Genomic DNA, 13,309 nt, shown 5'->3' with positions numbered 1-13,309 from the left:
AAAACACTGGCAAAGAATATGGTATAAAATATCAAACCCTGAAGAAAAAAAAGTTAGATACAGCAAAATAAATCATACACAATGGTCATGACTGATTGACTGCAACTGAATTGCATTTTTCCTTAGATGTCGCAAAGTCTTAAACTGGAAGAACAAATGGCTGTGGTCAATGTTACAAAGTCTGACTGAAAAACATTCTTTAATAATACATGAAAATTCCTTCCTACTGTTCAAACCTGTTTATTGTATTCTACAGATGTTACCATGCCCAAACTTCGCCCCAGCCCATTCAGCACAACAAATTATTTCCTTAATTTTACACTACATTTTAAAATGCAAATCTTGTGAATACTTACTTCCAGCCTCTTGAAAAAGTTGTTCATCTTTGTGAGTATCAAATATTCCATTAATTTCCCACACTGCATTGCTTGCTCTGGCAAAAGGAAAACTACAAATTCAGAGACAAGATCAGGGTAGTTGTGCAGAACAGAAGACACCTTCCTGTACAAGTCAGGAACAGTAGCTATTTTGCTTCCAAAATCATTTAGAACTTCCAAAAACAGTTGATAAGTATCACTATCCTTCCCTTCCAATGTCTCCTTCACCTTCAGGAAATAGGCCTGTGCAAAACCTGTTTTGCAAATGAAATGTACATATCATCAGATACATTTCTATCTGCACATAATTATTCATGTAGCAATATCCTGAGAATAACTACAGCAAGAACCCTAAGGGATGAATTACTTCAGGTATGCTCTGTGTAGGCAAGACAAAAGGAAGGGATGAAATAAAAGCAATTTAGACATGGAGCACCAACTGAATGAGACTACGATAAATGAATTGTCAATCAACCAGGGTCCATCACTGAAGGCATTCATCTTAAATGATTTAGAGACAGTAGAGACAAATCAAGATATTACTAATAAAACATTAAAGTAAACATTGATAATGTAAATGATTATTGTTAAAGAATACCAATTTTCCTCTGCAAATTGTGGTTTACAAAAATGTAGACCGAACCGATGGCTTAATAGGTATAAACTCAATTGACACAAATAACACAGAATAATTACTGAATTAAGTGGAAAATTCAATCACAGAAATCAATAAAATCACAGACAAAAAGGTTAGTCTGCACTTACATTCAGCAGACACAATTCCTAGTACTGCTCGCACAAACACTTGAAAAGAAAATAATAATACTAGCTTTCAGAATTAAACACTCTTCCAGCAAAATAGGAAGAGGGACTGACAAAGGAAGGTTGGATTAGCGGAGAGAGGGCAAGTCACTCAGACTCTAGGTTGAGAGATACATGCTCGTTGTAAGGGCATAACAATGAAAAAATTGTCAAGAGAGGACATGAAAGGTGGTATGTTGGTAAGCAATGTGCAAACTTTGGTACAGAGGTAATAGAAATGATAGACATAAAGCATTAAAAGATGGAGACAAATTAGAGAAATGAAAAGTGGAAAGAAAATAAAATTACCCTCCAGTGGGTACTACAACTACAAATAGCATTGTCTCGTACCAGTCCATCTTTGTTTTACAATTGTAAGCCCCTACCTATTCCTTCATCACTGTTCCAGCTAACACAGTTGTTAAGTTGTCTTGTCCTATATCCAAGAGAGCAGCAGTAATATAAAATAAACAGCAACGAAGAATTATGATCCATGCAAGAAAATAACCCAGATACTGAGCTAGCAGTACAATCCCACAAGAAGGTGGTTGTCTATGAGATCATTAGTAATCAAATTAAGCGTTTGGCAGGGATCCAATGCAACTACGCTGTTTAATACTCTGAGGGGATCATTACTGTGGAGTAACACTTGTATGCAACAACAGAGTGATACAATGAAAGTTTATTTTATTACTGTTAAATTAGTAAGTGGTTTACCTCACATAAGTTCATTTTATTGTTGTTGAATTAAACTAAGATTAAACTCTGATTTTGCTCAGTATGTATGCCCTGGTAACATAAACACAGATATTCTTTACATGTGTACAAAGTATGCAATGCATCCACTTGTGTTAAGAAAATTGGCACACCTATTTGAGAGTTAAGGAATAAAAAGAGAAAAGTAGATAGTGGGACAGAGAAGAAAAGAAGAGAGAAGGTAGAGTGGAAAAAAGGGGGGGGGGGCTGAAAATAAAGGTAAAAGAGTAAATAAATAAGAAAATAATACAGTAAATGTTGAATATTTACCATAAAGGTCGAAGGGGGCTTTTCATTACTGGTGATTAAGCACAGGATTGTGGAGGGATGGAATGTACATTCAATAGCAAGCTTCCAAGCCCAGAGTTTAAGGAAATTAATGAGGAATGGGAGAATACAAATGGCCCACATTGTAAAGCACTCTTTCAGGTCTCTTGGGTCACCCTGCCGAATCTGCTCAGCAACTGGCAGACTGTTATCTTGGGTCCATTTATGCTTTCATGCTACATAATAAGCCAGGCAGTGAACATACCAGTTTGTGAAAATAATAGTTTCAAATGTTGCGCTGCTACTAATGTTGTAGAATTTACCTGTGGTGGGGCTGGAATCAATGGTAGTGAGTGTGTGCGCACGTAGATTTTACAGTGGGAGCTACTTCAGGGTTAGAAACCTAAGGGTAGAGGTAATGTTCAGGGACAATCACAATTTTACAAGAATGTCGAGGATGTTAGGAGGGCAATGGAAGGTGACAGTGGGCAGTGGGGAGTTGATATCAAGGACTGATGTTCTCATTTCTAAACCACATTTCAGGAAGCTATAGTCCTGGAGGACTAATCTATTGAGGCATTCAAGACTCTGACAGAAACTGTTGACAAAGAAGGTGCTTACAACTTTTCTGAGAGTGAGAGTTATGTTGATTGGAGGGCCAGAGGGGGAGACTGACTGCGAAATTTATTTATGGATGCGTTCAGTGGGGAAGTTGTGGCAGACAAAGGCCTGGGAGAGGTTATTCAGAGATATGTAGAGGGATTTGGTGTTGGGGCAGATATCTTTACTACTAATAGCCAGGCTATAGGGAAGGGGGTGTTTGACATGGAAGGGATAACAGCTGGCAAAGTGGAGAATTGCAGCTTATTGATTGGTTTGATGTTGATTCAGTTTTGGATGCAACTAGATGGTGATCAACGCTCAAAAAAGTGACTTCAATTTTGGAGAATTAAAATGTAAATTTAAGTTGGGAAAAGAAATTAAGCTGTTACAGGAAATGTAGGAATTGTTCTTCACCATGAATCCACATTACACATGGACTGCCAATGAAACTTTACCAAACTATGGTGGCACAGATGCTGAGTGCTGAGGAATACCTCTTCAATGTAGTCAATGACAATGTTGATGTAAGATGAGGTATCATGGCTTCCACAGATGTCTCCCTCATTTGTTTGTGGATATGGCCCTCAATGGTGAAAAAGTTATGAGTAAGGATGAAGATGACAAATGTAACAATGAAAGAGGGAGAATTTCAAGTAGGTGTTGAGACAGGTACTGCTCAATGGTTAATAGGTTTTGTGTACCTGGTATGTTGGTGCAGAACAATGGTCTCATCCACTGTTACAAAAGGCACCAACTATCCCATGGGACATCTCAAATCAATTTTCACCCTTCACCCAACTGAAACCTTCCTTGTCACAACAGATAGTACTAGGAACTGCACCCCTAAAGGTGGGTAGTAGATGATCTTTTTGTTTCTTTGTAATTTTAACATGATAATTATTCAGTTATCAAACTACCTAATTAACTTTATTATTTTTTTTATTACAAATTCTAATGCAGTACCTTTATTACACTCAGCATTAGGATTAATTTTGTCTCAAAAAGCAGTTGCAATTCTGACAAAAGAAATAGATTGTAGAAGAGGAAACATAGTTTTTTGTTTTAAGTACACACAAATAGCAAAACTATATCTCTATAAAAAAATTACTGATCTCTGATATGATACTATATGTGCTGAATGAGATGCAATTGGCTGTCAAAAGGGCAATATGTGAAGTCTTCAATGACTACCACAGCAGAATCTTATCAAAAGACCTCACAAAACCCAAAGATAATCTGGTCATACATAAAATCAATTAGTAACGCAACAGTTAGTGGAAAATCATGTCATACATAAAATCAGTTAGGAACAGAGAAGTTAGTGTTCGAATGCTCACAGATGACATAAGAACTGAAAGAGTAAAAGCAGAAATCACGAAGTCTCAAATGTTCCTTTACAAATGGAGACTCAGGAATACTATCTCATTTTAATTCTCACACTACCGCAAAGATGAGTGGTATGGAGATTAAAACTTCCTGGCAGATTAAAATTGTGTGCCGGGCCGAGACTCGAACTGCGAACCTTTGGCTTTCGCGGGCAAGTGCTCTTCCAACTGAGCTACCAAACATGACTCATGCCCCATCTTCACAATTGGACTTCCGCCAGTACCTCGTCTCCTACCTCCCAAACTTCACAGGAGTTCTCCTGCAAAACTTGCAGGAGTAACGCTACCAGAAGAAAGAATATTGTGGAGACATGGCTCAGCCACAGCCTGGGACATGTTTCCAGAATGAAATTTTCACTCTGCAGCAGAGCGTGCACTGTTCTGAAACTTTATGGCACATTCGAGTCTCAGTGTGTCACACAGTTTTAATCCGCCAGGAAGTTTCAAATCAGAGCACAATCTGCTGGAGAGTGAAAATTTCGTTCTGGTATGAAGATTATTTTCAGCAACATTGAGAAATAGCTGGAATCACTAAAACTGAACAAGGTCTCGTGCCCTGACAGAATCCTTGTCAAATTCTAAACAGAATTTGCAGCTGAATTAGTCCCTCTCTTAACCACCATACATTGTACATACCTCAAAGAGGTAGGTAGCAAAAATGATCGGCAAAACTATTGCCCAATAGCAATGACTTCCATGTTTTGTAGAATCTTAGAAAATATTCTGTGTGAAAGCATCTCAATGTTAACCAGCACAGATTTGATAAACTTCAGCCATGTGAAACCCAACTAATTCTCATAAGACATCCTGAAAGCACTGGTCCTAGCAATTTCCATGACTTTCACAAGTATCTGACTAAAGGATCACATCAACACATATCAGATAAAACGTGTTCATATGGGGTAGCAAGGGAAATTTATGCCTGGACTAAGGATTTCTTGGTAGGGAAGGTACAGACACCCTGTTATGCTGGATGGGGAGCCACTGACAGAAGTAGAAGTAATTCTGTCACATTACATGAAAGAGAGTTGGAATCCCTGCTGTTTACGCTGTATGTTAGTGACCTGTACCCCCATGAACCATGGACATTGCCGCTGGTGAGGAGACTTGCGTGCCTCAGTGATACAGATGGCGGTACCGTAGGTGCAACCACAACAGATGGGTATCTGTTGAGGGGCCAGACAAATGTGTGGTTCCTGAAGAGGGCCAGCAGCCTTTTCAGTAGTTGCAGAGGCAACATTCTGGATGATTGACTGATCGGGCTTTGTAACACTAACCAAAACAGCCTTGCTGTCCTGGTACTGCGAACGGCTGAAAGCAAGAGGAAATTACAGCCATAATTTTTCCCAATGGCATGCAGCTTTACTGTATGGTTAAATGATGATGCCGTCCTCTTGGGTAAAATATTCCGAAGGTAAAATAGTCCCCATTCGGATCTTCGGGCAGGGACTACTCAAGAGGACGTCGTTATCAGAAGAAAGAAAACTGGCATTCTACGGATCGGTTAAAGTTAGATATAGTGGGAATTAGTGAAGAGCAGTGGCAGGAGGAAAAAGACTTTTGGTCAGGTGAATACAGGGTCATAAATACAAAATCAAATGGGGGTAATGCAGGTATACATTTAATAATGATTAAAAAAAATAGGAGTGAGGGTAAGCTACTACAAACAGCATAGTGAACGCATTACTGTGGCCAAGATAGACATGAAGCCCATGCCTACTACAGTAGTACAAGTTTATATACCAACTAGCTCTGCAGATGATGAAGAAATTGATGAAATGTATGATGAGATAAAAGAAATTATTCAGGTAGTGAAGGGAGACAAAAATGTAATATTCATGGGTGACTGGAATTCGACAGTAGGAAAAGGGGGGGAAGGAAACATAGGTGAATATGGATTGGGGCTAAGAAATGAAAGAGGAAGCCGTCTGTTAGAATTTTGCACAGAGCATAACTTAATCATAGCTAACACTTGGTTCAAGAATCATAAAAGAAGATTGTATACATGGAAGAACCCTGGAGATACTAAAAGGTATCAGATAGATTTTATAATGGTAAGACAGAGATTTAGGAACCAGGTCTTAAATTGTAGGACATTTCCAGGGGCAGAAGTGGACTCTGACCACAATCTATTGGTTATTAACTGTAGATTGAAACTGAAGAAACTGCAAAAAGGTGGGAATTTAAGGAGATGGGACCTGGATAAACTGACTAAACCAGACGTTGTACAGAGTTTCAGGCAGAGCATAAGAGAACAAATGACAGGAATGGGGGAAAGAAATACAGTAGAAGAAGAATGGGTAGCTCTGAGGGATTAGGTAGTGAAGGCAGCAGAGGATCAAGTAGGTAAATAGACAAGGGCTAGTAGAAATCCTTGGGTAAGAAGAAATATTGAATTTAATTGATGAAAGGAGAAAATATAAAAATGCAGTAAATGAAGCAGGCAAAAAGGAATACAAACATATCAAAATGAGATCAACAGGAATCACAAAATGGCTACGCAGGAATGACTAGAGGACAAATGTAAGGATGTATAGGCCTATCTCACTAGGGGTAAGAGAGATACTGCCTACAGGAACATTAAAGAGACCTTAGGAAAAAAGAGAGCCACTTGTATGAATATCAAGAGCTCAGACGGAAACCCAGTTCTAAGCAAAGAAGGGAAAGCAGAAAGGTGGCAGGAGTATATGGAGGGTCTATACAAGGGCGATGTACTTGAGGACAATATTATGGAAATGTTAGAGGATGTAGATGAAGATGAAATGGGAGATATGATACTGTGTGAATAGTTTGACAGAGCATTGAAAGACCTGAGTCGAAACAAGGCCTCAGGAGTAGACAGCATTTCATCAGAAATAGTTATGGCCTTGGTATGGAAGTGAAACATGGACGATAAATAGTTTGGACAAGAAGAGAATAGAGGCTTTCGAAATAAGATGCTACAGAAGAATGCTGAAGATTAATGGGTAGATCACATAACTAATGAGGAGGTATTGAATAGAATTGGGGAGGAGAGGAGTTTGTGGCACAACGTGACGAGAAGAAGGGACCAGTTGGTAGGACATGTTCTGAGGCATCAAGGAATCACAAAATTAAGCATTGGAGGGCAGTGAGGAGGGTAAAAGTTGTAGAGGGAGACCAAGAGATGAATACACTAAGTAGATTCAGAGCGATGTAGGTTGCAGTAAGTACAGGGAGATGAATAAGCTTGCACAGGATGGAGTAGCATGGAGAGCTGCATCAAACAAGTCTCAGGACTGAAGACAACAACAAACAACAACAAAGACTCTGAAGATGTCTCCAGCTTTGGAAGATGAAATGTTAGGCAGAGAATTACACTTTGGAACATGGCATAAAGCCAATAGAACAAATATCACCAACAATGCAAATACTGGCAATGAAAGCTTGCATTTTGGTCTTTATATTGTCTGTCATGTCATTGTTGTGTTGTTGTGGTCTTCAGTCTTGAGACTGGTTTGATGCAGCTCTCCATGCTACTCCATCCTGTGCAAGGTTATTTATCTCCCTGTACTTACTGCAACCTACATCCCTCTGAATCTGCTTAGTGTATTCATCTCTTGGTCTCACTCTACGAGTTTTACCCTCCACACTCCCTCCAATGCTAAATTTGTGATTCCTTGATGCCTCAGAACATGTCCTACCAACGGTCCCTTCTTCTTGTCAAGTTGTGCCACAAACTCCTCTCCTCCCCAATTCTATTCAATACCTCCTCATTAGTTACGTGATCTACCAATCTAATCTTCAGCATTCTTCTGTAGCATCATATTTCAAAAGCTTCTATTCTCTTCTTGTCCAGACTATTTATCATCCATGTTTCACTTCCATACATGGCTACACCCCATACAAATACTTTCAGAAACGACTTCCTGACACTTAAATCTATACTCGATGTTAACAAATTTCTCTTCTTCAGAAATGCTTTCCTTGCCATTGCCAGTCTACATTTCATATCCTCTCTACTTCGACCATCATCAGTTATTTTGCTCCCAAAATAGCAAAACTCATTTACTACTTTAAGTGTCTCATTTCCCAATCTAATTCCCTCAGCATCACCCAACTTAATTCGACTACATTCCATTATCCTCGTTTGCCTTTTGTTGATGTTCATCTTATATCCTCCTTTCAAGACACTGTCCATTCCGTTCAGCTGCTCTTCCAGGTCCTTTGCTGTCTCTGACAGAATTACTTTCCATTATCCTCGTTTGCCTTTTGTTGATGTTCATCTTATATCCTCCTTTCAAGACACTGTCCATTCCGTTCAGCTGCTCTTCCAGGTCCTTTGCTGTCTCTGACAGAATTACAATGTCATCGGCAAACCTCAATGTTTTTATTTCTTCTCCATGGATTTTAATACCCACTCCGAATTTTTCTTTTGTTTCCTTTACTGTTTGCTCAATATACAGATTGAATAGCATCAGGGAGAGGCTACAACCCTGTCTCACTCCCTTTACAACCACTGCTTCCCTTTCATGTCGCTCAACTCTTATAACTGCCAACTGGTTTCTGTACAAATTGTAAATAGCCTTTCACTCCCTGTATTTTACCCTTGCCACCTTTAGAATTTGAAAGAGAGTATTCCAGTCAACATTGTCAAAAGCTTTATCTAAGTCTACAAATGCTGGAAATGTAGGTTTGTCTTTCCTTAATCTAGCTTCCAAGATAAGTCATAGGGTCAGTATTGCCTCACGTGTTCCAATATTTCTACGGAATCCAAACTGATCTTCCCCGAGGTCGGCTTCTACCAGTTTTTCCATTTGTCTGTAAAGAATTTGTGTTAGTATTTTGCAGCTGTGACTTATTAAACTGATATTTCAGTAATTTTCACATCTGTCAACCCCTGCTTTCTTTGGGATTGCAATTATTATATTCTTCTTGAAGTCTGAGGGTATTTCGCCTGTCTCATACATTTTGCTCACCAGATGGTGGAGTTTTGTCATGACTGGCTCCCCCAAGGCTGTCAGAAGTTCTAATGGAATGTTGTCTACTCCTGGGGCCTTGTTTCAACTTAGGTCTTTCAGTGCTCTGTCAAACTATTCATGCAGTATCATAACTCCCATTTCATCTTCATCTACATCCTCTCCCATTTCCATAATATTGCCCTCAAGTACATCGCCCTTGTATAGACCCTCTACACACTCCTACCACCTTTCTGCTTTCCCTTCTTTGCTTAGAACTGGGTTTCCATCTGAGCTCTTGATATTCATACAAGTGGTTCTCTTTTCTCCAAAGGTCTCTTTAATTTTTCTGTAGGCAGTATCTATCTTACCCCTGGTGAGATAAGCCTCTACATCCTTACATTTGTCCTCTAGCCATCCCTGCTTAGCCATTTTGCACCTCCTGTCAATCTCATTTTTTAGACATTTGTATTCCTTCTTGCCTGCTTCATTTACTGCATTTTTATATTTTCTCCTTTCATCAATTAAGTTCAATATTTCTTCTGTTACCCAAGGATTTCTACTAGCCCTCGTCCTTTATCCTCTGCTGCCTTCACTACGTCAGCCCTCAAAGCTACCCATTCTTCTTCTACTGCATTTCTTTCCCCCATTCCTGTCAATTGTTCCCTTGTGTTCTCCCTGAAACTCTGTTCAACCTCTGGTTTAGACAGTTTATCCAGGTCCCATCTCCTTAAATTCCCACCTTTTTGCAGTTTCTTCAGTTTTATCAGAGTCTTTAAAGACTCAGACAGCAGTTACAGCCAGTCTGAAACAAGCTCAGCAAGCCAAATAAATATCCACACAATGGTCACAGAATCATGCCGACGTATGATATGGAGCTTGCAGGGCGGAAGAGTTGGCACTGTTTGTTTTATTTAGAGCTACGGCTCACAACATATCTAATTTCAAACTATCTACTTTTCCATTAAAGTTGTTTTTTGCTTTTATATTTATATACTCTTTCTGTTCATTCTAGCATAACCAATGCATATCAACAAAAATAATCAGTTTTTGAAAATATAATGTATCTGAAGATAAAAAAATCTACTCACCAAATACTGGCAGGAGAACACACTTATAGATGTATTGAAATTTGCAAGCTTTCAGAGCCAGTGGCTCTTTCTTCTGGTAGAAGGACTGAAGGAGGAGGAAGAGGGATAAAGGAAAAGGACTGGTCAGATTTAGGAAACATGGAGAGTTTGGAATAGTTGCCCAGAACTCTGGGTCAGGGAAGACTTACCAGTTGGAATGAGAAAGAAAGACTGATTGGTGGGAACTGTATCAGACGAGGATCAAAGACCTGACAGCTTAAAGGTGGAAGTGACGGTAATAAGCAAGACAGAAATTACTTCCAAAACACAGTGCATGAGTTAATAAGAGCAGAAAGCTAAGTATGTTGCATGTGATAGAGGTGAGAGGGAGCGAGTGGGGCGTGGAAAAGTAGACAGGTCGTAAAATGAAAGATATATAAAACTAAAAGGGAGTGAAGAAAGGAATAGTTACTGTGAAGAAATGCTGAGATGGAAGAAATTAACATAACGCCAGTTCCCTCCTGTGGAGTTTTGGAGTTTGAGACACAGATGTCTTGTTGGAACAATCCAGATGATGTGTGTGGTACTGTTGTTTGTTAGTAGGTTTAATGTGAACAGAATGATGTAGCTGACCTTCAGTGATGATGGTCCCATTCCAAATCCCACACAACTTTCCTTGATGTTGACCCCTATCTGGTTTCAAACCATGAATGACATCTTTGCCTTATGGAGTCATGATGAGGCTGAAGTGTTAACATTCTTGGAATATCTAATCCAGTCTCCCAATTAAATTTCACATGATTCTATTCCGAATTCATACTACATTTCTTGATGTTGACCTCATCCTCATTGAAGGTCAGTTGCACATTTCTGTTCAAATTAAACCTACTAACAAACAAAAACATTTATTCACAGTAACTATTTCTTTCTTCAGTCTCTTCGAGTTTTCTATATCTTTCACTTTTTGACTTGTCTATTTTTCCCTGCCCCTCTCCCACTCCTATAAAATACACTGTACTTAACTTTCCACTCTTATTAACTCATGCACAATGTTTTGGCAGTAATCTCTGTCTTGTGTATTGCCTCAAGTAGCACCTTGAAGCTCTCAGGTTTTCAAATCTCCTCCAGTGCAGTTCCCACAATCAGTCTTTCCTTCTCGTCCCATATGGTAAGTCTTCCCTGAACCAGAGTTCTGAACAACTTTTTCGAATTCTCTCCATTTCCTAAACCTCACAAGTCCTTTTCCTTCTCTGTTCTTCCTTTGTTTTCACCCTTTCTGCCACATGAAGGAGCCACTACTCCCGCAAGCTTGCAAATTTCACTTATCATAAAATGTGTGTTCTCTTGCTGCTGCTTGGTGTGTAGATTTTTTTATCTATCGAATTAATCTACTCTACCATAGTAATGATTATATCTCGATAAAACAACAATATCAAGGAAATGAATTTGTTGGTTCCCTGATCTCAGTGCATGATCCGTTACTGCTAATTTATCCATACTGCCCAGGCAACAACTGCTTCCTTAAGGCAAGTGTTAATGCTTCTTTTTGCAGTTCTAATGTACACTTGACCGTAAAGACAAGAGATTTTATATACTCTTACTGTGGCAAACAACAAGCAACATCATTCGCAGTGCTCAATTATTTGCATAAATTTCTTGTTGGTTTGAACAATGTAACAACACCATGTTTTCTGAGTACTCTGTTGATGCAATTAATAACAGTTTTTACAAAGTGCAAGAAAACTTTCCCTTTAGTTGGTTCTTTTTCACTAGAAGCTCTAGACCTTTTAGGGGGCAGTGCCCTATTCATCTCTTTGCCAGAGTAGCTGTTTCTACTTAAGGCAACATTGTTACACAGATTATTTTAGCCCTGTCCTCTAATGTTTTGATTACTCCTATTTTTTGCTCGAGATGGTGACTGGAATTTCTGTGAAGATATCTGTCCATGAGAGTGGGCTTTCTGTAGACTTTATGCCCTATACTTCTGTCAGGTTTTCTAAGTATCTGGAACCCAAAAGTGTAATTTTACCTTTTTTTCTCTTTCCACGGTGAACTTTATATCAGAATTAATATTACTCAGCATATTCAGAAATTCTGAGAGTTCCTTTTCTCCATGAGGCCACACATTGAAAAATTTGAAAGAGCAGTCCTTCAGATGGTGAAAAAGATACACTCATTTTGGTTTTGGTATGTGGATAATACTTTCATTATATGACCCCATGAAGAAAAGAAATTCTTAGAATTTTTAAAATTTCTGAGTAATATTAATTCAAGTTCACTATGGAAAAAGAGAAAGGTGGTCATATTTTATTTTTGGATGTACAGATACTTAGAAAACCTAACAGAAATTCAGGGCATAAAGTATATAGAATGCCCACTCACATGAAGAGACACCTTCATAAAACCTCCAATTACCTTCTCAAGCAGAAAAGAGACATTATCAAAAGATGGGTGGACAAGGCTGAAAAAACATGTGAACCACAATATTTGGAGGACAAGCTTAATCATTTAAGAACAGCCTTCAGAAAAAACAACTAGTCTGGGAAAGAGAGAAATAGGGCACTACACCCTACATAGTCTAGAGCTTATAATGAAAAAGAACCATTTAAAGGGAAAGTTTTCCCTCCATTTGTAAAAATTGTCACAGACTGCATCAGAGGAGCACCCAGAAAACATGGTATTGATACAGTGTTTAAACTGATAAGAATGGTGTGTGAATATTTGAACACTGCAAAGAACCTAATCCCATTGCTTGCCACAGCAGCAGCATATAAAATCCCTTGAACTTGTGGTCAAGTGTAAATAGGAACTGCAAAAAGATGCATTAACATCCACTTAAACAACTTGAGCAATCGTCACCTAGACAATACAGATAACCAAGCAGTAGCAGATCATGCACCAGGACCAAAGAACCACCAAGTTAATTTATTTGACACAGTGGTTTTGGCAAGATGTAATTATCACAATACTAGGTTGTACTCAGAGGCCATTGAAATTCAAAAGCACAAAACAAATTTAATAGAAAAGAAGAATGACTGAAATTAGGCAAGTTATAGGCCTTAGGGCCAAATTAAATAAACAGCACCAACTCTTTCACACTGCATGCCCCATAACATACTCCGTAATCTTAAGCA

General features: G+C 38.8%; 1 protein-coding gene across 4 annotated transcripts in view; it reads right to left on the bottom strand.

Moving 5' to 3' along the window:
- LOC126272502 (uncharacterized) overlaps window positions 1–13,309 on the bottom strand; it is a 139,118-nt gene that overhangs the window by 50,594 nt on the left and 75,215 nt on the right. For all 4 annotated transcript variants that reach the window (XM_049975393.1, XM_049975395.1, XM_049975394.1 and 1 more), the window contains exon 5: window positions 357–631. In XM_049975393.1, the coding sequence (XP_049831350.1) occupies window positions 357–631 (275 nt within the window). The remainder of the gene's footprint in view (window positions 1–356; window positions 632–13,309) is intronic.

This window comes from Schistocerca gregaria, chromosome 5 (genome assembly GCF_023897955.1).
Source record: "Schistocerca gregaria isolate iqSchGreg1 chromosome 5, iqSchGreg1.2, whole genome shotgun sequence".
In the NCBI taxonomy this organism is placed as follows: domain Eukaryota; kingdom Metazoa; phylum Arthropoda; class Insecta; order Orthoptera; family Acrididae; genus Schistocerca; species Schistocerca gregaria.
The sequence above is the reverse complement of the archived record's forward strand: the minus strand, read 5'-3'. Positions and strand labels throughout refer to the sequence as shown.